Raw genomic sequence first — 23,317 nt, 5'->3', positions numbered from 1 at the left:
GTGATTTGTGGCCTTCTTGGATTAAAACAGTTTTAAAAGACCAGGCCTGACCTATGATTTGTGTGTAAAGAATTAGCATCCGCCCTGTAGATCTGCAAGAGACGGCTCCCTCCTGCAGTGCTATCTCTTGGTGAATGCTAACTCTGCTCATGGGCCTTTTGGGGAAAGGACAGTGAAAAGCCTCTAGAGAGGTAAGTTTCCACCCTTCCAACCTCTCTCCAGCTGCAGCTTGCTTGATGCTGTCAGGATCTGGATTTGGGGGGAGTGTCTCTGTAGTGGAACCAGTGACAGAAGCTGTTCTTTAGAATTTTCAGGATGGCTGTATTCTGCGGTCAGAATGAGAGAGGCAAGCTGGGCAGAATCTCTCGCCAAGAGTTCAGGTAAGGTAATGTTTATTCACTGGGAATGCTTTCCACAGCCAGACAACTATGCTGACAGTCTCGAGTTTTCTCCCAGTTTGTTTAAATTTAAATGATTAATTTGTAACCTTTTAAAACGAAATTTTGGTTAGATTTTTCATGAAAACCTTTTTTTTCTTTGTTCCATACAAAATGGTTTGAAATGTAATTGTTTTTTAAAAACCCCCTGTGTGTTGGAAATTCTTTAATCTGCTGTTTCCTCTTTTCCCTCCCCTTTGAAAGTTTTGCATAGTGTAAGCATTCATTTTGTCTTTCACCTTCCCTCTGCTCCTCCTCTCTGGGAGGTACTAATGCTATTACCTGGTGCTGAAAAATGGCACAATAAAGGTATGGGAAGGAAGGAACCCCAAACTACAACCTGCTGTCCTTTCACGCCTTCCTTTGGAGACTGCTCCGTCAGTGCCGAGGTGTGTGAGAAAATGCTTTACTGCACCGCCATCTTACTGAGTTGCTTCACGTGAGGAAATTGGGGTTTTGACCCTGCCACTCAGTGACTCAGTTCCACATTTTGGATTGCATACTGGAAAAGAAGCCAATCTTCTTGCTAGTAAACCAACAACCCAGCTGTATGCAGTGGTGACCCAAGCAATGGATATAAAACCTAAAAATCTGAGGGAGGGGAGAGATGGGATATAATAGTTCTTGGAATCTGAAATCTCCTATTTATCTGATCAGGTTATTTACTGAGACTTGACATAAATCTGATTGGTGGGAATCTCTTAGGATCTAGTCGACATCTGATATTAATTTCCTCTCAGGAAAAACAAGAAATACCGATTTACCCAGAGAGAGTCTGGGTTCTGGAATTCAGCGTTAGCTGCTTCAGGACAATTGCTTCTGGCCTCCATTTTTGTCTGTCATTCAAGCGCTGGTTTCCAGCTACAGTACCCTTTGCTATAAGGCTCGGTGTAGATGGGTGAATGGGTTTCTCCTTAATTTTATTTTCTTCCTTCGGGGAGGGGGATTGATTTGGCTTTCTTTTGCTGTGGTTTGTTTTGTTTCATTTTTGGCAAGATCAACTTTAGCTGCAAGGACTCGAAAAGACTCTGAAGGATGCCACCCGTTTTTCCTTGAGGCCTAGATTTTTGTATTCCCTCCAGAGCAGAGGTCATTCCTCACAGCCTAGTGAACCAATAGCACCAGTGATTTTAAGCAGAGTCAACTCTCTGGGGAGTTTTCAGTTTTGTTTTTTGTTTTTTTAATTCTCTTTCCTTAGCAGCAAGGTCTTTATTCCTGGAGAATCTCCTCTATTGCAGGCTAACTGCAACTTCAGGAGCCCTAACCGATTAAGTGCTGTCAGCTTGATGCGCTACTCCGGACTCTGGAAACAGATATTGGTTCTATGCTGTAATTTCCACTGTGTGTAGTTAAAACAACAGTCGAGGCCAGACCTGTTGGCTGGCTAGCCCTGTATAACTCGACTCTGTATGTTCCCATGTATGTTACCGCAATGCTCCTCCTGTTGTACAGTGTCTGTGAGATGCTCTTTGAAGATGGTACTTTTTATTTTTTTCATTTTCAATAAAAGTACATTACCTCCCACTTCCTGGTATTTAATCCTGTTGCTGAATGTGCCTCGTGTGAGTGTGTGCTCCGGCGTTGCAGGACCTCAGAGCTGGAGGTGGCACTCGGTGGTTCTTGGGGGCTGCTGCCTTCCCTCCCTGCAGGTGGTGTTAGACATGTGCTACCTGAGGTAACATGTTTTTGTTTTTGGGAGGGCGCGGGGAGTGTGGGAGGGCCCTTGGGAGGGTCTCTGGATTTTGAATAGTCAGCTTTGTTTGCTCTCTTCTGTACTATTAAACTGCCGATGTTTATTTTCAGGAATGTTTTGCAAATGCACTTCTCACTCTTCCCCAGTCCAACTGTAGGTACACTGTTCCTTTTTATCAAATAAGCACGTTTGAAACGATCCAAAAAAAAAAAAAAAAAAGGGTCTTAATTTCATGTAAAGAAATGTATCACTGTGTGGAGATACTGGAAATAAGGTCAAATATATACTTTTTAATGACCGTGTGTTGAGAATGAATTTCAGCTCATGGACAGGTTTATGTTACATTAGAAAGAGTATGGGTTTTGGTGGTGTCCTGAAGGAAGAAAGTTTCCCATTAGACCTGCCTCCTGCAAACTGCTGTGCGTAAATAGCTGCAGGTGGGCCGTCAGCAATGGTCGGTCCTCCGAGAAGGTCTTTCTCTGCTTAGGCACTTATCACTGTACAGTGGAGCTGCCTCCTCTTTCTAACTTAACATAAAACTGTGGCGTGGCGTGTGAGTGCCGTGGAGAAGCTGACGGTGGTGTGTGTTTCTCCCTGTAGGCCTTCGTGGTGAAACACCTCCTGGAGTACACCCAGGACACAGAGTCTAACCTCCAGTACAGCTTGCTGTTAGTCCTGGGCCTCCTCCTGACAGAAATCGTGCGTTCTTGGTCGCTTGCACTGACATGGGCATTGAATTACCGAACTGGGGTCCGCTTGCGGGGGGCCATCCTGACCATGGCGTTTAAGAAGATCCTTAAGCTGAAGAACATTAAGGAGAAGTCCGTGGGTGAGGTGAGCGAGGGGTGTTTGCTTCAGGGCAGAGAGAAAGCTCCCAACCTGAGCTTTTTCCATCCCTTGGGTCCCCGTTCTGTCCTTCCTCTTCCTCCTGAGGCAGTGCCTGCGTCCTCGCAGTGTCCACTCACTGCTCTTTGTGTCTCGTAGCTCATCAACCTGTGCTCCAACGACGGACAGAGGATGTTCGAGGCAGCTGCCGTTGGCAGCTTGTTGGCTGGAGGACCTGTTATTGCCATCTTGGGCATGATTTATAATGTAATTATTCTGGGACCAACAGGCTTCCTGGGATCAGCTGTTTTTATCCTCTTTTATCCTGCAATGGTGAGTAAGCTTCCTTACCGTATTTTGGCAGCTTCTCTTCAGATGAGTTACTTCCACTGGGCTATATATAGTAGGCACCACCGAGGTATCACATCCTTGATTGGAAATTTCCTTTAAGCAGGTACCTGGTTTGGAAATGTCTGGAAAGAGCTAGACAGTGTTCAATCCATACAGGCAGCATTTTGACTTCAGAGGACGTCACATGTCACCTGAATAAAGGCAGTAGCTCCTAAGTGAGATTTAAAAAGAGGGAGTGTGAGTGAAGGAGGTCATCAGGTGACCCCTGCTTCCCCCAGGTAACACAGGAGAGGTTGAGTCACGCCACCTCAAGGTGATGCTAACTGATATGGCTCTCCCGCTTCCCTTTGGTAGCATGGATATCTGTGATTACTCTGAGGACAAATATTTACTTGTCTTAACTCTCTTCCAAAGGATAAGAGTCAAATACTATTTGATTATCATTTAATAGACCACTTTTATTAAAAAGCAGTACAACTACGGGATGCTCACTTTATTTACAATAACCTTAAGTGGATTTATCTCCCAGAGAGACTAGACGGTTCTAACTCTGAATAAGCTCTGATTTGGCATGACATCGCTTTTCCTTTCAGATGTTTGTATCACGGATCACTGCATATTTCAGGAGAAAATGTGTGACCATCACAGATGACCGTGTCCAGAAGATGAATGAAGTCCTTACCTACATTAAATTTATTAAAATGTATGCCTGGGTCAAAGCATTCTCTCAGAGTGTACAAAGTGAGTTTAAAGACTTCATATGTGTAAATGGTAGAAGGATGTTGGCTTCTGTGCTTCCTGAGCACATTAGCTACTGGGAATCCTAATGTCATAGGATCATAATACCTTATGTTCTTAATACTAGCCTATGAGCTTTATGTTGATAGGGATCTTAGAGACTGGCACCCATAACCTCATCTCACAAATGAGGACATTGAGACCTGAGAAAATTGTGATTTTTCCCAAGATAACTCAGCTGGTTATGAGTAATTCATTCAGTTTCAAAGCCCCCTATCTATACTCTCATCCAGCCCGTAATTTTCTGGTCTGGCCGTGAGGGCATCACAGAAAACAGTATCTAGTGGCGGCTGAGAGCTCCACTTCTGCCCCCACCACTCTGTGTGTGCATGCGCACTGCGGGTAGGTGGGTGTGAGACCCTGGGGGTAGTGCTGGGAGAAGGGCTAGGCTGGAGGTCAGGACAGCTGGACTCTGGGCCTCGCTCTGCCACTCACTCACAGGGGTTTTTTAAATTTGGTTTCTTTTCAAATAATTGATTTGTGTTGAGTCACGAGGTTCTCAGTGCCTGCCCCGATCCTGATCCGTAAATTCATTGCAGACATAAACATGTCGTATGTAAATGCCACACAGTTTGGAGGAATAATTAGCACATTAGCTGGGCATTCCAAAAGATCTCAACAAAAGTTGAAATCTTGGGCCCTAAAAAAGGTGAATTTAAGAAAAATATATTTAAAGGCACTTTAGGGGACTTCCCTGGTGGCACAGTGGTTAAGAATCCTCCTGCCAATGCACGGGACACGGGTTCAAGCTCTGGTCCGGGAAGATCCCACATGCCATGGAGCAACTAAGCCCGTGCACCACAACTACTGAGCCTGCACTCTAGAACCCACAAGTCACAACTACTGAGCCTGTGTGCCACAACTACTGAAGCCCACACGGCTAGAACCCGTGCTCTGCAACAAGAGAAGCCACCGCAATGAGAAGCCCGCGCACCACAACAAAGAGCAGCCCCCGCTCGCTGCAACTAGAGAAAGCCCTAGCGCAGCAACGAAGACCCAACACAGCCATAAATAAATAAATAAATAAATAAATAAATATTTAAAGGCACTTTAGAGTTCAAATGAGAAGACATAGTTACATTTAAATTTAATTTAAATATAAAAGATATGGCTGTTCATTGACCATAATCTCACAGTGAGCTAACCTGAATATGATCCAGTTAAAAAGTTGGTGCAGGGGACTTCCCTGCGGTCTAGTGGTTAAGACTTCGCGCTTCCACCGCAGGGGGCGTGGGTTCCGTTCCTGGTCAGGGAAGTAAGATCCCACATGCTGCGTGGCGTGGCCAAAAAATAAAAAAGTAAAAAGAAGTTTAAAAGTTGGTGCAATTTTGGGTTGAATAGAAATACAGTGTTCAGATCAAGGAAGCTGTTTTATTTTCACTGCTTGGTTTGTTGACTAAACCTTCAGGAACATTGTGTCCACTTCATAAACTTTAATTATGAGTGGTCAGAAGCATCCAGCGGTGGATTAGGCTCCTTCTTTAAGTAGTGAGTTTGTTGCCAATAGAATGGAACAATTGGGTGCTAACAGGACATCTGCCAAGCCTGTTGGCAGGGTCACCAATGATAGTCCCTTCCGGCTCTCAGATTCTAATTTTCTCAGTTTTATAATCTTCTTTCTGTGACTCCACTCATCCTTCAGCCCCTGACTTTGGTATCTTTACCTGTGTGTTTTAGCTTGAAAAGAGCATCCTTGCTCATTATAGACTTGGGCAAGTTATGTGATACATGTTAAAGCAATGAGTTGAATTTTTTAAAACTATGACTTGAGAGCTGGCTCTCAATATATTTCCCAGTGTTTGGGATAGTGGTAATACCTTTAAAGGTCAGTTCATAGTCTCCCAGAAAAATTGCTTTTATGTTTGAAAATTTTTTGAAAATACCTCACCGCTTTATTGTCATACTTCTTACTCCCTGGTCTTTTGTACTCCATGGTTGCTCTGATAATAAGGTTGTCAGTTTTATAAATATTTAAGAAAAATCATTCTGCTTACAAAAATTGTATTTCACTCATCTTCTTACTGCTTTTTGTGTGAAAGCCTCTATTCTAGCACCAACATACATACAGTAGGCACCCTAGTAAATCTTAGTTCCTTTTTAATTCTCCATTATCGTTGTATAGTCTTTCTTATAAGTACTTAACCTAGAAATAAACAACCAGGGAAGCAAACAAAACTGCCACTAGCAGATATGATTCATGTGTTCATTCCTTCTAAACAAAAGAAATTTGCAAAAAGAATTAGACGAAGGCAGAAGATGATCATTGTACTGAGAAGTAGTGACTGTTTTCTGTTAGATTCATTCCTGTGACTTGATGCATTTCAAACCTCAAGCTTGTGTGCCAGCTTTTGTGATTGTAATTGATGGCCATATTGACCTAGTTTTTTGCATCGTAAATGTTACAGGGTCGTTTTAAAACCCATGGTGGCTGAAGACCTACCAAGTCTTGTTTGGTGACAGAGGAGCAATATCCCATGGTTTCTTTCGACTTGCTTTTTAGAAACTGGCTTGCTTTTTATTCTTAGAAATCCGAGAGGAGGAACGTCGGATGTTGGAAAAAGCCGGGTACTTTCAGAGCATCACCGTCGGTGTGGCTCCCATTGTGATGGTGATCGCCAGTGTTGTGACCTTCTCTGTTCACATGACCCTTGGCTTTGATCTGACAGCAGCACAGGTCAGTGAGCCCTCAGGGCTTGGGGACGTTTTAGAAATACCACATATAGAGATGCTCTGGTCCTCCGGTTACTAGATTTGGATTTCTTTCATTCATGCGGTTAATCTGAGAAGTGGAAGAGTGGGGATTTAGCCCCAGTGCACAAATAAGTGTACGGGTTGTTTTACAACTTTGGGTTTAATTCTGAAAATACAGGTCATTGTTTGATTCAGATTCACTGAGAATTTTAATTAGAGGTCTCAAAAACTCTACCTTAAAAAATATATATCTGAAATATATCTGACTCTTACCAACATCTGACAGTCCAGTTACAGCCCTCCTTAAACCTGAAAGGAAATTGATGACGTCGTGTTACTTTAGTCTCATAGCCTCATCAGGCTCAGTTTCTTCTCTTTTCCTATTTTCAGGCTTTCACAGTGGTGACTGTCTTCAATTCCATGACTTTTGCTTTGAAAGTTACACCGTTCTCAGTAAAGTCCCTCTCAGAAGCGTCCGTTGCTGTCGACAGATTTAAGGTAAGTGGCTCCCTTCCCTCCTCCGTATCAGGAGCTGTGGCAAAACTAACTGCTACCTTTGTTCCAATGGGCCACACGGGCTGGCTGCACTTGGCTCTTTTCACCTTTAGCCTTTCGGCAAGTTGGTAAGAAAGGGGACAGTGGAGGAGGCTCAGGGGACCTTGTCAAAGAAATATGAATTTTTACCTTTTGTAGACAGCCTAGTTCTGGGCTTCCAAAATTTCAGTGTTCCCCTTCAGAGCTAGTCCCTTCTGCCTGGACCTAACATGGATATATGTTATAATTTACTGGGTCTTTAAGTGATTCAAACCTAGGCAATTAGAATTATCAGGAGGCTGTCAGCTTTTTCTCACCTTGATCTGCATCTACCTCTACCAAAATACTGTCGGGAATAAGCTCTTTTTGATTCTTTTCCCTGCCCTGTGGTTGCCACTCATGATACAGGTAATGCAGTGACATGGGAATAGTCATAAGACTAGATCATACTGAGAACTGCAGTTAAGTACGTATCAGGGTTTTTTTTTTCCTTGCAGGTGGTTAGTTGATTGTGCCTTGACTGTGTTTTTTGTGCCTTCAGAATAATACAAATACATGATACAAGAGGTAGATATATTTGGGAGGGTGGAGGGAGATAGATATTTGAAAGTGGCTAATACTTAAAAAAAAAAAAAAATGTCCAGCACCTGTGTGGCTGGACTCTCTTGACAAAGCCACTGCAGAGAGTAGCTCCTGCTAATTCTTCTTGCCTGCTGAGAGCAATACAAAAGCAGGTCAGTACCTTGAAGGCTTGAAGCTCAGGTGTTTGAGGGATTAATATCATCACCTTAGGTGTTCAGCAGAAAACAAATTGGGTTTTCCTCTTAAGAAGCATGGAGAATAGCTTCCCAAGATTTATTTATATTTTACTTGTTTATAGTTAACCAGGTGAATTTTGTTTGGTCGGGAAAGCTAGTCCTCAAGAATGTGCCCCCCGACCCTAGCCCCAAGCCCTCCCTCACCCCAGCCTGGCTACTAGAAGGCCAAGATCCAGAGCCACGTGAAAAGAAATGGTCTAATTGTAATCAGAGCCTTATTTTGCAGAATGCACAATATCTAGTTTTGAAGAATGCAGATTTTTTTTTGTAAATTTAAAAAATCTTATTGGCTCTATTCAGTGATTCATGAATTGGGCAACATCCAATCTAGCAACTAGAAGGAGCTCCAAGGAGCTGTACAAGATGAAAGACTTTTATAGGTAGAAGGGAGCAGGAACAAGGAAGTTATTCTAGGCAGAAAATCGCATTGGTTATTATAAGGTTACCTTCCTTTAGGAGATGGCAGGGGTCTATCAGGCAGGTTACCTAACTAGTGCTGATCAGGTGATTCCTGATTGACTTGTTTAATATTCCATTTCTGGGAGAGCTGAAACTATAGTTAACTCTCAGTTTGGTGACATGGGGCTTAGCATAAGTGACTCCATTTGGGGCCTGTTGTCTTGTTTTTAACAGCCCACAGGAAGCAGACCAGAGCTCATCCTAAATGGATCGATTTCCTCCTAAAAGAAAAACGCAACATTTTATATAGGATTTAACCAAGACCTAGAGTCTCATAATATAATATTCAAAATGCCCAGGATACAATCCAACATTACTCTGCGTACAAAGAAAGTCTAGATACTGAGATGACCCAAATGTTGGAATTATCAGAAAAAGACCTTAGAAATGAAAAGGTAGAAAGTCTCAGCAGAGAAATAGAAGATAAAGAAAATAACCAAATAAAAAAATTTTAAGCTAAGAAAATATATTAATCAAAAATTGAAAATATATTGGATGGACTTAGTAGCAGAATACAGGTGACAAAGGAAGTCTGTGAACTTGAAGATAGATCAGTTGAAATTATCTGTGATAAGCAGAATGTTCACCCCTAAGGCAGATGTTTTGAGCAGAAATTTGTCCCCCTATTTGTTTCTCTGTCCTTTTTAGTGAATGGCTTTGGTGGCATTTTGGACGAAGGAATAGGAATTTATAGTACAGATTTGTTCACACACCACCCCAACCCCCTTATTTCTCGAGAGCTCTCTTCTTTTCACTTACTAGTGAGAACCTGTTTTAGCAGGTGGCTTTTCACGCTACAGATCCTTCCTCTATCCAGGAAGCTTCAGAGTTAATAATAGAAGCAAAATCACCCCCAGCTCTGTTGTATGCCTCATGAGAATGAGTCTCATTCTAGCTAATTCCTCTTGGCAAATCTCCTCCTTCCCCCCCGCCTCCACTTCTGGGAGGATGATAACTTTAGAAAGGCAGTGAGAAGCCACGTTATAACTTTTCTGATAAGACAGTCACCAGTATAGTGTTGCCAGGTTTAGCAAATAAAAACACAGGCCACCCAGTTAATAACTGCATGAGACGTACTTATACTAAAAGACTATTCATTATTTATCTGGAATCAAAATTTAACTAGGCATCCTGTATTTTATCTGGCAACCCTACGAGTAGTCTCCTCTTCTGCTCAAAAGATACATTCTGGTTTGATTGCTTCAGTGAGTAAGAGTAGTGTTTCGATGTAAAGTTGAGGTTTATGGTTTATGTATCTCTAAGATTCTGTTGTCCTGGCAGGTGCAAACCCAAGTAGATATAAATTTAGGTGTGTGGGGCGCTTGTGTGCCTCAGCATGTGCAGGCAGAGTGACCTGAAGCTGAAATCCTTCTGGGAGGAGTGCGGGGCTGCAGGGAGCCTGTGGCAAGGGAAAGTGTGGACGAGCTGTGCAAGCCAGAGGCACTAGCATAGTTTTTATAGTGCATGAGGCCTACAAGACCCATTTAGTAACTCTTTAGGAGAGAGAAATGATAGGAGTTCTGTCAGCATATGGTTTCACTCTGTGAAGGTGGGCAGAATATTTGGCATGTTATTCTCAGCCCAGTCTCTTAGGAAGGCTCTGAGCAAATGAAACCAATGGCTCTTTTCAGAAAACTGAACTTTAAAAAAAAAACTACTTTTTTTAAAGGTTGACCAAGAGTGAAGATTATCTAGGAGATTTAGAAACATGACATTTCTGGGAAGATCAGGGATTGGGAATGGATAGGAGACGTGGCAATTTAGGGATGCAAAGAGCAAGCTTAAGCGTTTAGGATTTAGGAGAAAGGGCTTTGCTCCTAGGCAAGGGGATTATATGGTACATTTAATAGCACCTGCAAACTTTAAAATAGTTAGGGGCTCTCGGTAACTAAGCAGAGAGTCCTGCCATTAAAAGCCATCTTTTCTCTAAAGACTTTCCAACGTTTAAAAAAAATTTTAATCGTACTGGGAATCCAACTGGGATGGCACCCTATAGGGAAGATCACTGGGTTAAGGGAGGTGTCCGAAGTGGGTTCAAAGTCATGGGCACGTGTTGGTCCTGGGCAGAGGTTTTAAGGTCACTGTTTCAGATCTAATTTCAGAGACATTTAGCTTTTCAAGCATTCCATTTCTCTTCCCCTGATATACCTCAGTGGGACTTGGGGAATGAGTGGGAGGGAAGAGTCTTTCTTTCTTCCCAACGATGTTTCTGAGGGAGATACCCTTCCCTTCCACGCAAGCCCTTTGTTTGAATTCTCAACAAGTTCCGAGGCAGGACTTGGAAGACATGAGAACTTGTTGGCGAGAAGATGTACTCCGCCGTCAATAAAACCTTAGGTACTCCTTTCTAACCGGAGCGAGCTAGGCCTGGTCACAATCTCAGTGCTACCTCTCCCCCCGACATGTGCACGAGGGAAGTGCCTAGGCTTGGGGCTTCTGCAGGAGTGGTCTGGAAGGCAGACAGAGTGATGAGGGTCTGGGCAGGGGAGCAGTGTGGCCGCCCTTTGGTTTCCCTGCTTGCATTTTACTACCTGCTACTCAGCGACTCATGAGTGAGAACAGGGGCTGCAGACCAGTCAGTTAAATAGCCCTTGGCCCACATTAGACTGGTGGAAAAGGAAAGAGTAGTTTAGCATGTAACTGGTAGCGTCGAGTGTTGGGCCAGTTAAGTAGGCCCCTGTCCATCCCGAGGGTGTCCCCACACTCCCGTGACCTCTCCGTGGGCCTGAGGCTGGGCTACACTAATGAGCTACCTTTTGCCCTTCAGCTTCCTTCCACTGTATAGCCTGATGTGTTTTGCTTCGTGAGTGTACGCCCTAGGCTTGTCTCCCTGGTCTTGATCCAGTGTCTCATCTTTGCACCTCTCTCACAACTCCTATCAGAGTTTGTTTCTAATGGAAGAGGTTCACATGATACAGAAAAAACCAGCCAGCCCTCACATCACGATAGAGATGAAAAATGCCACCTTGGCATGGGACTCCTCCCACTCCAGTCTCCAGAACTCACCCAAGCTGACCCCCAAAACGAAAAAAGACAAGAGGGCTGCCAGGGGCAAGAAAGAGAAGGTGAGGCAGCTGCAGCCCACTGAGCATCAGGCGGTGCTGGCAGAGCAGAAGGGCCACCTCCTCCTGGACAGTGACGAGCGGCCCAGTCCTGAGGAGGAAGAGGGCAAGCACACCCACCTGGGGAACCTCCGCCTGCAGAGGACGCTGTACAACATCGACTTGGAAATTGAAGAGGTAACCATCTACCAGGTGTCTATCCTGGCAGGGGTAGGCAGCTGCCAGTCCTTTTAGCAAAGGGCCTTCTCTCTGGGAGTGGTTTTGAACTAAAGAGCAAATCTGGCCGGTTCCACCTCTAGAAGGGATATTTAGGCATTTAACGATAGAAATGAATAACATCTCCTGTCATGAGATACTCATTTTATAAGCAAGGAAATGAAGCATTCGAGCGGGTTTTCCACAATTTTGCCCTGAATAGATTTGATTTAGTTGGATGTGAGCTGTAATAATGATTTCTAGTTATTGTAGCCCTGTGTGATCTTCTTAGCCCTGGGCTGTGCATAGCACGGAACCTGACATAGAACAGGTACTCTCAGTGATGCTGTGCTCAGCAATTCTATTGTAACTTTATTTTTTAATGTAAGGAAAGGATCGTTATGGTATATGATGTCACGGCCCAGGTAACACAGGACTAGAGTCTCCCACAGGTCCTCCTATAGAGAGTGGCTGCCTTAGACACTTCAGGGTCAAGGTTTTTAAAATACAGAACATGACTGGGAGCCAGCGCCATGTTGAGAGCTGCAGCAGCCAGAGGGTCCCAGGTGTATGTATATCTACTCATTCCATTTTTGAGTGCCAGCTCCCTGCCAGGCACTGTTACAGAGTTGTGGATAGAGCAGTGAAAAACCAAATAGGCCCAAATCCCTGCCCTCCTGGAGTTTACCTTCTTCTGAGCAAAGATAGATGGTAAACAAGTAAAAGGGCTAAGAAGAAAGGGGATAGAGTGCTTGCTGGGGCGGGGTGGGGGGAGCAGGTGTGGTCAATTTAAATAGGCCTCTTAAGGGAAGGCCTCACTTAAACTAATATCCCACCTGCCATGCGGCCCAGCCAAAAAAAGAAAAAAAAAAGTAATAACAGGCATAATGCATTTGTCACAAATCGAAGGCTTCTGGCAACCCTGCATCAAGCAAGCCTGGAGGCATTTTTCCGTCAGCATTTGCTTACTTCATGTCGCTGTCACGTTTTGGTAATTCTCAAAATATTTCAAACCCTCCACCAGCAAAAAGATTATGCCTCATTGAAGACTCAGATGATGGTTAGCATTTTTTAGTAATAAAGTGTTTTTAAATTGGTATTTACATTGTTTTTCTTAGACATAATGTAATTGCACGTTTAGTAGACTAAAGTATAGCGTAAACATAACTTATATATACACCGGGAAACCAAAACATTCGTGTGACTCGCTTCATTGCGATATTTGCTTTACTGCGGTGGTCTGGAAGCAGACCCACAGTATGTCCAAGGTATGCCTGTATTTGAGCAAAGGCTTGAAGGAGCGAGCCATATGGATACGTGGAGGAAGAAGAGCATTCAGGCAGAGGGAACAGAAGCACAAAGGCCCCGAGTGTGCAGTGTGCCTGTCACAAGAGCAGAGTGAGCATGGGAGAGAGGGGAGGGTGCTGAGGGCAGAGAGGCTTGGGGTGCCAGAGCCTTCTGGAATGATTTCCGCTTTACTCTGAATGGATAGAGAAGCCGTTAGAGGGTTTGGAGGAGAAGAGTGACGTGATCTGACTTATGTATGAAGAGAATCATCCTAGCTTCTGGATTCAGAAGAGAATGTAGGGAAACAAGGAGGGAAGTGAGAAGAACCAAGGAAAAACATAAGAGTTTTCTGGACCAAGGGTGGTGGTAATGGAGGTGGTAAGGAATGTTCATCTACTTAATTGGAAGTGGGCTTAGGGGGTACTAATGCGGTGTGAGGCCTGTTACACAGATCCAGAGCTGGACTAAAGGGAAAACAAAAAGCTCCCAGCTCTTGGAAGCTATAGATAAGAGCTGGGGGAGATGGTCCTCTATGAGACCACCTGCAACAACTAGCATGGTTCATCCCTGGCGGGCACACAAGTCAGTTTTTATAGCTCCAATTAACTTTTTTTTAAATTAATTTTTAAATTTTTGCCTGTGTTGGGTCTTTGTTGCTGCACAAGGGCTTTCTCTAGTTGTGGCGAGCGGGGGCTACTCTTCGTTGTGGTGCACGGGCTTCTCATTATGGTGGCTTCTCTTGTTGTAGAGCATGGGCTCTAGGCTCACGGGCTTCAGTAGTTGTGGCACACGGGCTCAGTAGTTGTGGCTCGCGGGTTCTAGAGCACAGGCTCAGTAGTTGTGGTGCACAGGCTTAGTTGCTCCGCGGCATGTGGGATCTTCCCGGACCAGGGCTCAAACCCCTGTCCCCTGCATTGGCAGGCAGATTCTTAACCAGTGCGCCACCAGGGAAGTCCAGACTTCAATTAACTTTTAACAGCAGGCTCCTTATTTAATAACGATTATCTTGATTGAGGCAACTATATCACATCGCTGATCAGCTCTATTAGAGGATTATTCCTTGTAATCAGCTGAAATTTACTCTTCTCCTTTCTATCTGTTGATCCTTCTTCTGCCCTTTACCGTCCACGTTCACATGACAGACCTTTAGCTATTTGAAGAGATACCACAATTCCCCCAGCCCCCCTCTTTAGGGAAGAGGTAGGAAGTTAATATTCACCTGATGTCTTCTGTGCCCCAGGCACTTACTTCATTGTTGACATCTTTAGTGACCACTTAGTCATCGGAACAGCGTTTTCTCTGTTAACCTGACCGACCTGAGCAGAGTCTGAGCCTGTGACTTGGTCTCCTCATCATGACCGGGCTGTAATCTTTCAACCTCCTGAACCATGTCAAAAACTTTGTCCAATATACTTTTATTAAGTACCAGACACTGTGTTTGGTCCTGCAAGGATGGCTCCTTCCAAGTTGCTCAAAGCTCAGTTAGAGAGACAGTATTCATTTAAGTAATAAGACCAAGTCCACACAATTGGAAAGTGCTGGTGGAGCTGGGATTCAAATCAAGACCTGTCTGCCTCCAGAATCCACGCTCTTTCCACACCACCACTCTCCATGCCTCTCCTCGCTGCCAGTCTTGAGGCAACAGAGTGTTGCTGAACAAGTGGCCCTGTTAAAATCATCTGTCTGTTCTTGAAAACGTTTAACACTGCCCATGGAAAACTCATCATTTTGCCTGAGGATATTCAGTTAATCACAGTCTTGGTTTTCCACTTTCATGTGGGATTGATGGTAAAAATATGCCCTCAGATTCTTGGAGGTGTTTTGTAGAAAAATGGAAACAACAGTGCACAGTGCACATAATTTTTATGAAAATGATTTATAGACCCTGGAGAAAAAAACTCATATAAAATAAAATGAAAATAAAGTAATTTTCAAGAGTCCTGTCCTCTCTTCCAAAAACAACAAGAAAAATAAACAAGTTATCAAAAAACATGGGTTACCAACAAAGTAGGAAAGGGGGTAGGCCTTTCTAAAAGTGATGTGGGATACCTTAATGTCTGTCACATATTTAATTTTTCCAAAAGGCTTACACATCTGTTACCTCAGTGCATCCCCACAGAAACCCTATGACGTGGGTGGCTGATGAGGGAGAAAAGAGGTAAGTGACTTGCTGGGTCCTCAGGATGACATTCCCATAGTGATGGACTGTCAACATTTTTTTTTTGAAAGAAATCCGAAGTCCTAGAGATGAATGGTCAGTAGTGCTTTAACGACCTTCCTCTTTCGTGTGCTTTGTCCAGGGTAAACTGGTTGGAATCTGTGGCAGTGTGGGAAGTGGAAAAACCTCTCTCATTTCATCCATTTTAGGCCAGGTAAGATTTTGTGATTGTCCTTGGCATTTTCTGCTTCTTTCTCTGGATTCTGCTTAGCCAGAGTCTCAGGAAAAATGAACTTATTTCCTGAAGAGAGTCAGGAAAGGTGGAAACAAAATGACCCTAGGTCTGTATCATACCCTGCCCCCTGCCTTTCCTACCCCTTAACAACAGCACTGTATCTGGAAGGGGGCTGAATGACTGATTGGTACCCAGCTGGAGTCATTTGTTTCTCTTGCCTTCTTTTCTTCAGCATGTATTTACTGAGTGCCATAGGTATGCTGGACAGTGTGTTGGGAAATGTCAGAGGTAAGGGATGGACAGACTGCAGACTGCCAACAAATGGACCAGCCTCACCAGCCTCCCTCTCAGAGAGAGAGCCTTCAGGATTTGATCTAGAAGTAAAGACCCACTCTGTTTTCAGCCTAACCATTGAAAGAATTATGCCCTCAAGGAGTCCATGCTCTGGGACTTCCCTGGAGGTCCAGTGGTTAAGACTCCATGTTCCCACTGCAGGGGGCGTGGGTTTGATCCCTGGTTGCAGAATCAAGATCCCACATGCCACGTGGCGCTGCCCAAAAAAAGAGGAGTGTCCATAGTCTGGTTGGGGTGCTAGGCCTTCTAGACACACAAGCACAGCACAGGGCAGTGAGTGAATAGTGCTCAGAGGGCCCAGAAGAAGGCTGTCAGCATTTGGATTAAACTAGCTTGACTTGTTGGGTGAGATGAGGATAAACTTAAGGTTATTCCTCCTGATGGATGAAGTCCTCTGAGTCATTTTTCCATATTGAGGAAATTAAACAAATGGGAGAAGGGGCTGGGGAAGATTGTTTTGTAGCGTCCAGTCTGTGGAATATTTGGTCCTGTTCAGCGTCACTGTCACAGTTGATGGAGTTGTGGCTCTCCTCTAGAGCAGTGGCGCCCGGGGTGGTCTGAGGAAGCCTGTATTCAAATCATCTGGAGGTGCAGCTTCCCACCCACACCCGCTTCTGCCTTATGAGGCTGTATAGTGGTTGGGCTCAGCCAGTGGTCTTCGTAAAAAGCCAAAGACCTCCTATGTGATTTCCGATCATCAGCCAGATTTCAGGGCCAGTGATGAGAGACACAGGTGGAGTGAAGGGGAAAGAAGGGTTAGTGGGCAGCGGTTAAATTGAAAAATGGGTGGGTCTTTGCTTCTGGATCAAATCCTGACAGCCTTCTCTCTGACAGAGAGTCTGGGAATACCGGTCAGCCCTGCTTCTTTAGAGTGTAACTCTTTGTTGGCGGTCTGCAGTGTGGGGTGTTTGTACTGTAGCAGCCAAGAGAGCTGGATTTCCACAGTTAGACCCTCAGGGGGTTTCTGAAGACTTGAGTGCATTATCAGTGTACTTACCTGTTTGGGGGCAGTTGTGGTACTGTGTTACGGCCTGTGTGTGTACACTGTGCATTACCATGTTTGAGAGGACAAACTTGTATGTGCAGATAGGTTAATGAAACTGTTTCAAGCTATAGCATTCCTAACCCAAGACAAACGTCTACTGTTAGTTCCAAAAGGAACACTGAAAGAGCATAAAATGGGTAAATCGATTCATGTCGACCACTGCAATGGAAAACACAATTCAAAGCACATGGCTCATCATGGAGTCTCTTCATGTTGGAGGGGAGGGTCTGTCATCATTGTGTAGATACTCAGCAATACTAGTTGATGTCTAACTGGAATTTTTTTCCCCTCTGGTCTTCATTTTACAGAAGCAGCTGATGTAGCCAACAGCCTGTATTAATTCTGTGGATGAGTTGACCTGCACTCATCTTGAGGCAGGGACTAGCTCTAAACCTTTACAGCATACTCCCCAGGGGAATTCTGCAGGGGCCTTCTGCTTGTGCTTCCTTCAATTAGAACAGTTTGCAGTTAGGAAAAAAGGAGGATAATAAAGTAGCTTATGGGTTGCTGAATGAAGTATTTGTTCATTCAAGTCATGGGTTATGCTGGGCTCCCATCACACGTAAGCAAGGAGAACTTTGATTTTCTTGACTGCTGTAGCTACTGCCGTAGCTTTGCTCTCTGTGGAACAAAGGTGAGGTCCAGATTTGGGTTCAAAAAGTATCCAAGGAAATTGCCAAGATTTTCAACTCCGCTGTGGAATGTCGGGGGTTCTGCTGGCTTAGGGTGATGGTTTTGCGTTGTGATGCCATTAGATGGTGTCTCTTTCCCTAGATGTCACTTCTAGAGGGCAGCATTGCAGTCAATGGAACCTTCGCTTATGTGGCGCAGCAGGCCTGGATCCTCAATGCCACTCTGAGAGACAACATCCTCTTTGGGAAGGAATTTGATGAAGAAAGGCAAGGAATGTTTGGTTTCTGTCATGCTTTCATCTTGGCTGTGTGAGACACAGGCAGCCCGAGTCAGCAGGCTCTACCCCAACCGTGTCGCTGATGCTGGGTCTCTTTGTGTCCTTCAGATACAACTCTGTGCTGAACAGCTGCTGCCTGAGGCCTGACCTGGCTATCCTTCCCAACAGTGACCTGACGGAGGTACAAGTCTTCTGTCCCTGGTGGGCCAGGGTGTTTAGCAGAGAGGATTCTGGAAGATAGGTGGCAGGGCTATGCCAGAGCCACCTCCTAGGAGTACATCTTAAATGCATGGGAGAAGAACCTACACGGGAGTTTTACTTTCTCTGGGACTTTATGTTAGGAAAGCATTTGGTCCTTAGGGCAGGAATATCAACACTACCTGGTTTTTTGTTTGTTTTTGCTGTACGTGGGCCTCTCACTGTTGTGGCCTCTCCCGTTGCGGAGCACAGGCTCCGGACGCGCAGGCTCAGCGGCCATGGCTCATGGGCCCAGCTGCTCTGCGACATGTGGGATCTTCCCAGACCGGGGCACGAACCCGTGTCCCCTGCATCGGCAGGCGGACTCTCAACCACTGCGCCACCAGGGAAGCCCCAACACTACCTGTTTTAAGCATATAAATATTTCATGTCATGTGGATTTTAAACAAAATCCCATTGTTGGTTCAGAATTCCATGTTTTCTACCCTATTCATTTTTTTTTTTTTTTGCGTTATGCGGGCCTTTCACTGTCGTGGCCTCTCCCATTGTGGAGCACAGGCTCCGGACGCACAGGCTCAGTGGCCATGGCTCACTGGCCCAGCCGCTCCGCAGCATGTGGGATCTTTCCAGACCGGGGCACGAACCCGTGTCCCCTGCATCGGCAGGCAGACTCTCAGCCACTGTGCCACCAGGGAAGCCCCTACCCTATTCATTTTTAAAACCAAAGTCAAGCATGTGCTTGTTGAGCTTCTTCCCCTGAACTTCATTCTGCCAACTTCCTTACTCACACATGGTTTCTAGAGAGGCCTCTCCCTCTAGAAAGGAAGAGTCCTTAGCACAAACCCGCCTTTCTTTGCTTCTCTGCCCTGGAACAGTTCCCAGAGGCTTGTCTTTGGAACTGGCTAGTGCCTTCAGTGTTGACACTCACCTCCCATGACCTGTCCTGGAGGTCTCTGGGGCTGACTCTTTTATTCAGCTGACTTCAGTTTAAGCCCTCAAACCAGATTTGAATGGTTTGATTAGTTGACTGGTTCTCAGATCCTGGTCCCCTGATTAGCAGCAAATCAGTAGCATCACTGCAGATTCTCAGCCACACCCGAGACCTACTGAATCCAAGACTCTAAGGGTGGGGCTCCACAATATGTTTTAACAAGCCCTGCAGGTAATTCTCATACATGTTCTTATTTGAAAACCTCTGAATTAATTGAATTTTTTTTAAGGATAAGATTTTTTTAAAAATACAGAGCCAGTTGCCTTTTGACAATTGATTTTTTTTCATTCGTTTATTTAGTAATATTTATTAAGTGCTTGTTATATGCCGGCTGCATGTGCAGAAGCTGCTGGGGGCACTGGGAATATAAAAGAAAAGGACAATAGTCTGTGTCCTCAAAAAGCTTACAATCGAGAGAGACATCCCGACAAATAGGCACAAAATAGGCTGATGAAAGAGTCCCCTTTCTTTTGGGTGTTAGTGGAGACGGGGAGGGGAGACTTCACAGAGGAGAGGACGCCAGAACTGAGCAGACACGGTACAGGAGAAGGCATGACAGTGGTAGTGTGTGTTCATAATAGACACACAATTGAAAATGCTCAAATCCCAGGGTATGGAAGGGGGATTGACACTGGAGGCTGAGAGTTGCCGGGAAACCAGGTGGTAAAGGGCCTGCCTTGTCTGCCATATTTGGGGACTTAGATTATGTTCTTTAGGACTAAGCAAGGGTGGGACATGGTCAGCTTTGTGTTTTGGAAAGGTCTTTCTGCCCATGGAGAATGGATTGTAGCGGGACATCAAGAGGGCGTGGCGAGGCTCAGATACAGGATTGGTTAGGAACCAGATGGTGGTGGGAAGGGAGGAGGCATCCGGGCTGATGCCCCCCCAGTTCTGTGTGGGCCCTGGAGGACATGGCAGCACTTTATCCAGGTGGGGAAGTGAAGAGAAGAAGCTGGTTTGGGTGGGGGAGATGTGAGGTGACTGGGGTGATCACTGAGCATTGTTCTGGACTTGAGCTGGAGGCTTCCCGTGCTTTCTGGGCTCCTGTAGATTGGCGAGCGCGGAGCCAACCTAAGTGGTGGGCAGCGCCAGAGGATCAGCCTCGCCCGGGCCTTGTATAGTGACCGAGACATCTACATCCTGGATGACCCCCTCAGTGCCTTAGATGCCCACGTGGGCAACCACATCTTCAACAGTGCTATCCAGAAGCACCTCAAGTCGAAGACGGTTCTGTTCATTACCCACCAGTTACAGGTATGGTGCTTCCTTCCCCAGGCTCCCCACCTTGGCTTGAGAAATCAGAAACAGGGAGGTGGGCTTGATCCAGGTACCTTTGTGGGGCTCCTAGAGGTCCCTGGAATCATGAGTGTTCACTTCCTCAGCAAATAGCCCCCTGTTCCATTGTACTAATAAAGGTTGTTATATCAGATGGCCATCTGAATCAGAGATCCTTGGAGCATGTTAGCTTCTGCATGTAAATCAGTAAGTAAAAGGGCTGAGAGGAGTAGACTGAAAATGGAGTTTGGGTATGAGACAGTTTGGAAAGGGTTGTGTTAACATCTATGCACGAGTGGGAATTGTTTAGGGAAAACAAGTTCTCCCTCTGTCGTTCCATGACCAGCAGCCACTTCAGAGAGCAGCTCAAGGATGTTACCATCTGCTTTGCATATGTTGTCAAGTCTGGGGGGCTAAGCCCCCATTCTGCCGCAGAAAGACTGTAATTATATGTACTTCTGAGCGCAGGGAAGGGATGTGAGGTTTAATGTGGGCCTTTGTGTGGCTTCATCAGCAGATTTATGTCAAAAATTAGAGGAACTGGTTTTTGAACTACATCACGAGGCAGGACAAACTAAAGCAGGGGTTCTCAGTCTCAGCACAGTGGGGTTTGGGGGCCAGAAAGCTCCCTCTTGTGGGGGGCTTGTCCTGTGCATCCCTGGCCTCTATCCACCAGATGGCCGTAGTACCCCCTCCCCCCCAACTGTAACAACCAAAAATGTCTCCAGATACTGCAAAGTATCCTCTGGGGGGCTTGTTCACCTCCAGATGAGAACCGCTGAACTAAGGTCTAGGCGTTTGGAAGTATTCACACAAGTATCAGCCACACCATGTTGTCCCTGTCTTTGTCTCCAGTACCTGGCTGACTGTGATGAAGTGATCTTCATGAAAGAGGGCTGTATTACAGAAAGAGGCACCCATGAGGAACTGATGAATCTAAATGGTGATTATGCTACCATTTTTAATAACCTGCTGCTGGGAGAGACACCCCCAGTTGAGGTAAGATTCGTGGTGTGTGTGTGTGTGTGTGTGTGTGTGTGTGTGTGTGTGTGTGTGTGTCTTTCCAGCAAGAGAGATAGGACCGTAGTGAGTGATGGAGAAATCTCAGCTGAACTCATTGTCCGTGTCTTGTTGGCAGGGGCCCTGTTCTCTGGTGACCAGACTGCTGTGCTTTAGTCCGCATACTGGTTCTATTCTGCGAGGGCAGGGTTGTGGGGTTAGAGAACCGAGATCTTCTGTCACTGAGAGTTTATCAGCAAGGCAATGACAAGGAGAAGGACGTGGGCTCAGTGTGTGCTGCTGTTCAGTCATAACTTAGCTTCCTAAACTCCATCAAATCCTGACTGAAACATTAGGAAGCTCCTTTCTTAATAATCAAATGAATAAGGTGGCAGAGAAGAGACATTAAGTACTGCATACATTTGAAAATTATCTATGGTGTCTTGGCTGCCGACTTGGCACTCATTAACTAGTACCAGCTGTGTCCCAATTCCTGGATTAGGCACTTTATAGCTGTCATCCTGTTCAGCCATTTTAACAGAGCTCTGCGGCCAGATACGATTATCCTCCACTTGTACAGCTGAGGAAACGGGGGCTCAGAAGGGTTCAACAGCCTGCTGGAAAGGTCAGTTCGACTCCAAAGTGCTGCACTGCCGGGCCTCCTGCAGCAACACGGAAAGCTGGCCGCCCGTTCTGGGCTCTGAGTTAGGCAAAGACAAGGGCGTACGTGGAGCTGGCTCTCGTCTTGACCTTTATATCCTCTGGTCGCCTTGGGTCCTAGGAGTTCACTCAGGCTGGGCTAAAAGCCGCTTCTTAGCTACTAGGTCATTTTGATGTTGAGTAGGATGAAAGCAAAAAGTTATTGGGACCTTTTCTGGGACTCTTATTTCAGTGTTTGGGTATCATCCTGTTTGATTTCAGGTTCAGTACAACTCATTGTTCATGATGTGTTTTAGGCCTTTTGATATAACTCTGACATTGCGAGTGTCATCAGTAATTGCTCTAGAGACACCTGATCCAGATTTGGATTTTATGATTTCTCCCTGTGACTCTCACGGTGCTTTGGGCTCTTCAGATCATTTCCTCCTCACTGTACACATGGAGGGGAAAATGAAAGGGAGAGAAGCTAAAACATGAAATGTCCAAGGAGCAAAGGAATATCGGGAGGGAGCATGTTGAGTGAAGGAGCGTGCTTTCAGTATATCACTTCACCTTCCTGAGCCTCAGTTTCCTCATCTTAAAAATGGGGGTGGCACCTGCCTCTTTGAGTTGGTGCATTTGAAATAATATGTAATGTTCTTATCCCAGTCAGTGGTCAACAAATGGTAATTTTCTCTTTAGAGAGTGCATTTATTTATGCACTGTGGTAAATATAAAATTTAGAGTCCTATCTTATGTTCCAGATGTGGCTCTAAATTTTATATTATTTTCTGATGTTTTTTTCACTGTCAATTTAAAAAATCTAGTTGGAGAGCAAACTGGGGTCATGAGGCTGACAGTGACATAGAATTAAATGTAATAAACTATGTATAGAGAATTTCCTGTATAAAGATATAGGAGGAACTTGGAAAGGAGAACATTAAGTAGTTTCTATTATCTCAGGTTCAATTTGATGAATGTTTCGTAAGTCCCAGGATGCCCCATTATGGGCAGTTCTGGGTGCTGGGCCCAGTGTAGGTTATAACCATGAGTAAGATGTCACCTCTGTCCTTGTGGGACTTGCCGTCTTCTAGGGAAGACCAATACTCTTATGCTCGTACATATGTAACAACATATGTACATATGTAACAACACCAGGTCACATATGTAGCAACATGCTGTGAAAGTACTAACAGGTGCCTGGGAGAACAGGGGAGGGTGAACTCTATTCTAGAGGAGTGTTACGTTGCCTCAGGGAGAATTAAGATTTGAATCCATCTGAATGGGGACAATTGTGATTGCGTTGGGAGAGGAGAGGAGCATCCCAAGTGAAGAACCAGGTGGATAAAAGTCTAGAAGTGGG

At 45.1% G+C, this 23,317-nt stretch overlaps 1 protein-coding gene across 3 annotated transcripts in view; it reads left to right on the top strand.

Annotated features, from left to right (window-relative positions):
* The window catches only part of ABCC5 (ATP binding cassette subfamily C member 5), an 87,575-nt gene that overhangs the window by 31,385 nt on the left and 32,873 nt on the right, over positions 1-23,317 (top strand). For 2 of the 3 annotated variants that reach the window (XM_065876346.1, XM_065876345.1), the window contains exons 5-15: positions 2,731-2,964; positions 3,115-3,288; positions 3,900-4,047; positions 6,630-6,778; positions 7,186-7,293; positions 11,489-11,845; positions 15,451-15,522; positions 17,717-17,841; positions 17,961-18,033; positions 20,092-20,295; positions 21,172-21,315. In XM_065876346.1, coding sequence (XP_065732418.1) covers positions 2,731-2,964; positions 3,115-3,288; positions 3,900-4,047; positions 6,630-6,778; positions 7,186-7,293; positions 11,489-11,845; positions 15,451-15,522; positions 17,717-17,841; positions 17,961-18,033; positions 20,092-20,295; positions 21,172-21,315 — 1,788 coding nt within the window. Of the gene's footprint in view, positions 1-305; positions 381-703; positions 1,962-2,730; positions 2,965-3,114; positions 3,289-3,899; positions 4,048-6,629; positions 6,779-7,185; positions 7,294-11,488; positions 11,846-15,450; positions 15,523-17,716; positions 17,842-17,960; positions 18,034-20,091; positions 20,296-21,171; positions 21,316-23,317 lie in introns of those variants that run through there. The other variant, XM_065876347.1, reaches the window with a different exon arrangement.

Source organism: Phocoena phocoena, chromosome 4 (genome assembly GCF_963924675.1).
Source record: "Phocoena phocoena chromosome 4, mPhoPho1.1, whole genome shotgun sequence".
Classification (NCBI taxonomy): domain Eukaryota; kingdom Metazoa; phylum Chordata; class Mammalia; order Artiodactyla; family Phocoenidae; genus Phocoena; species Phocoena phocoena.
This window is presented reverse-complemented; position numbering and strand designations above follow the sequence as displayed.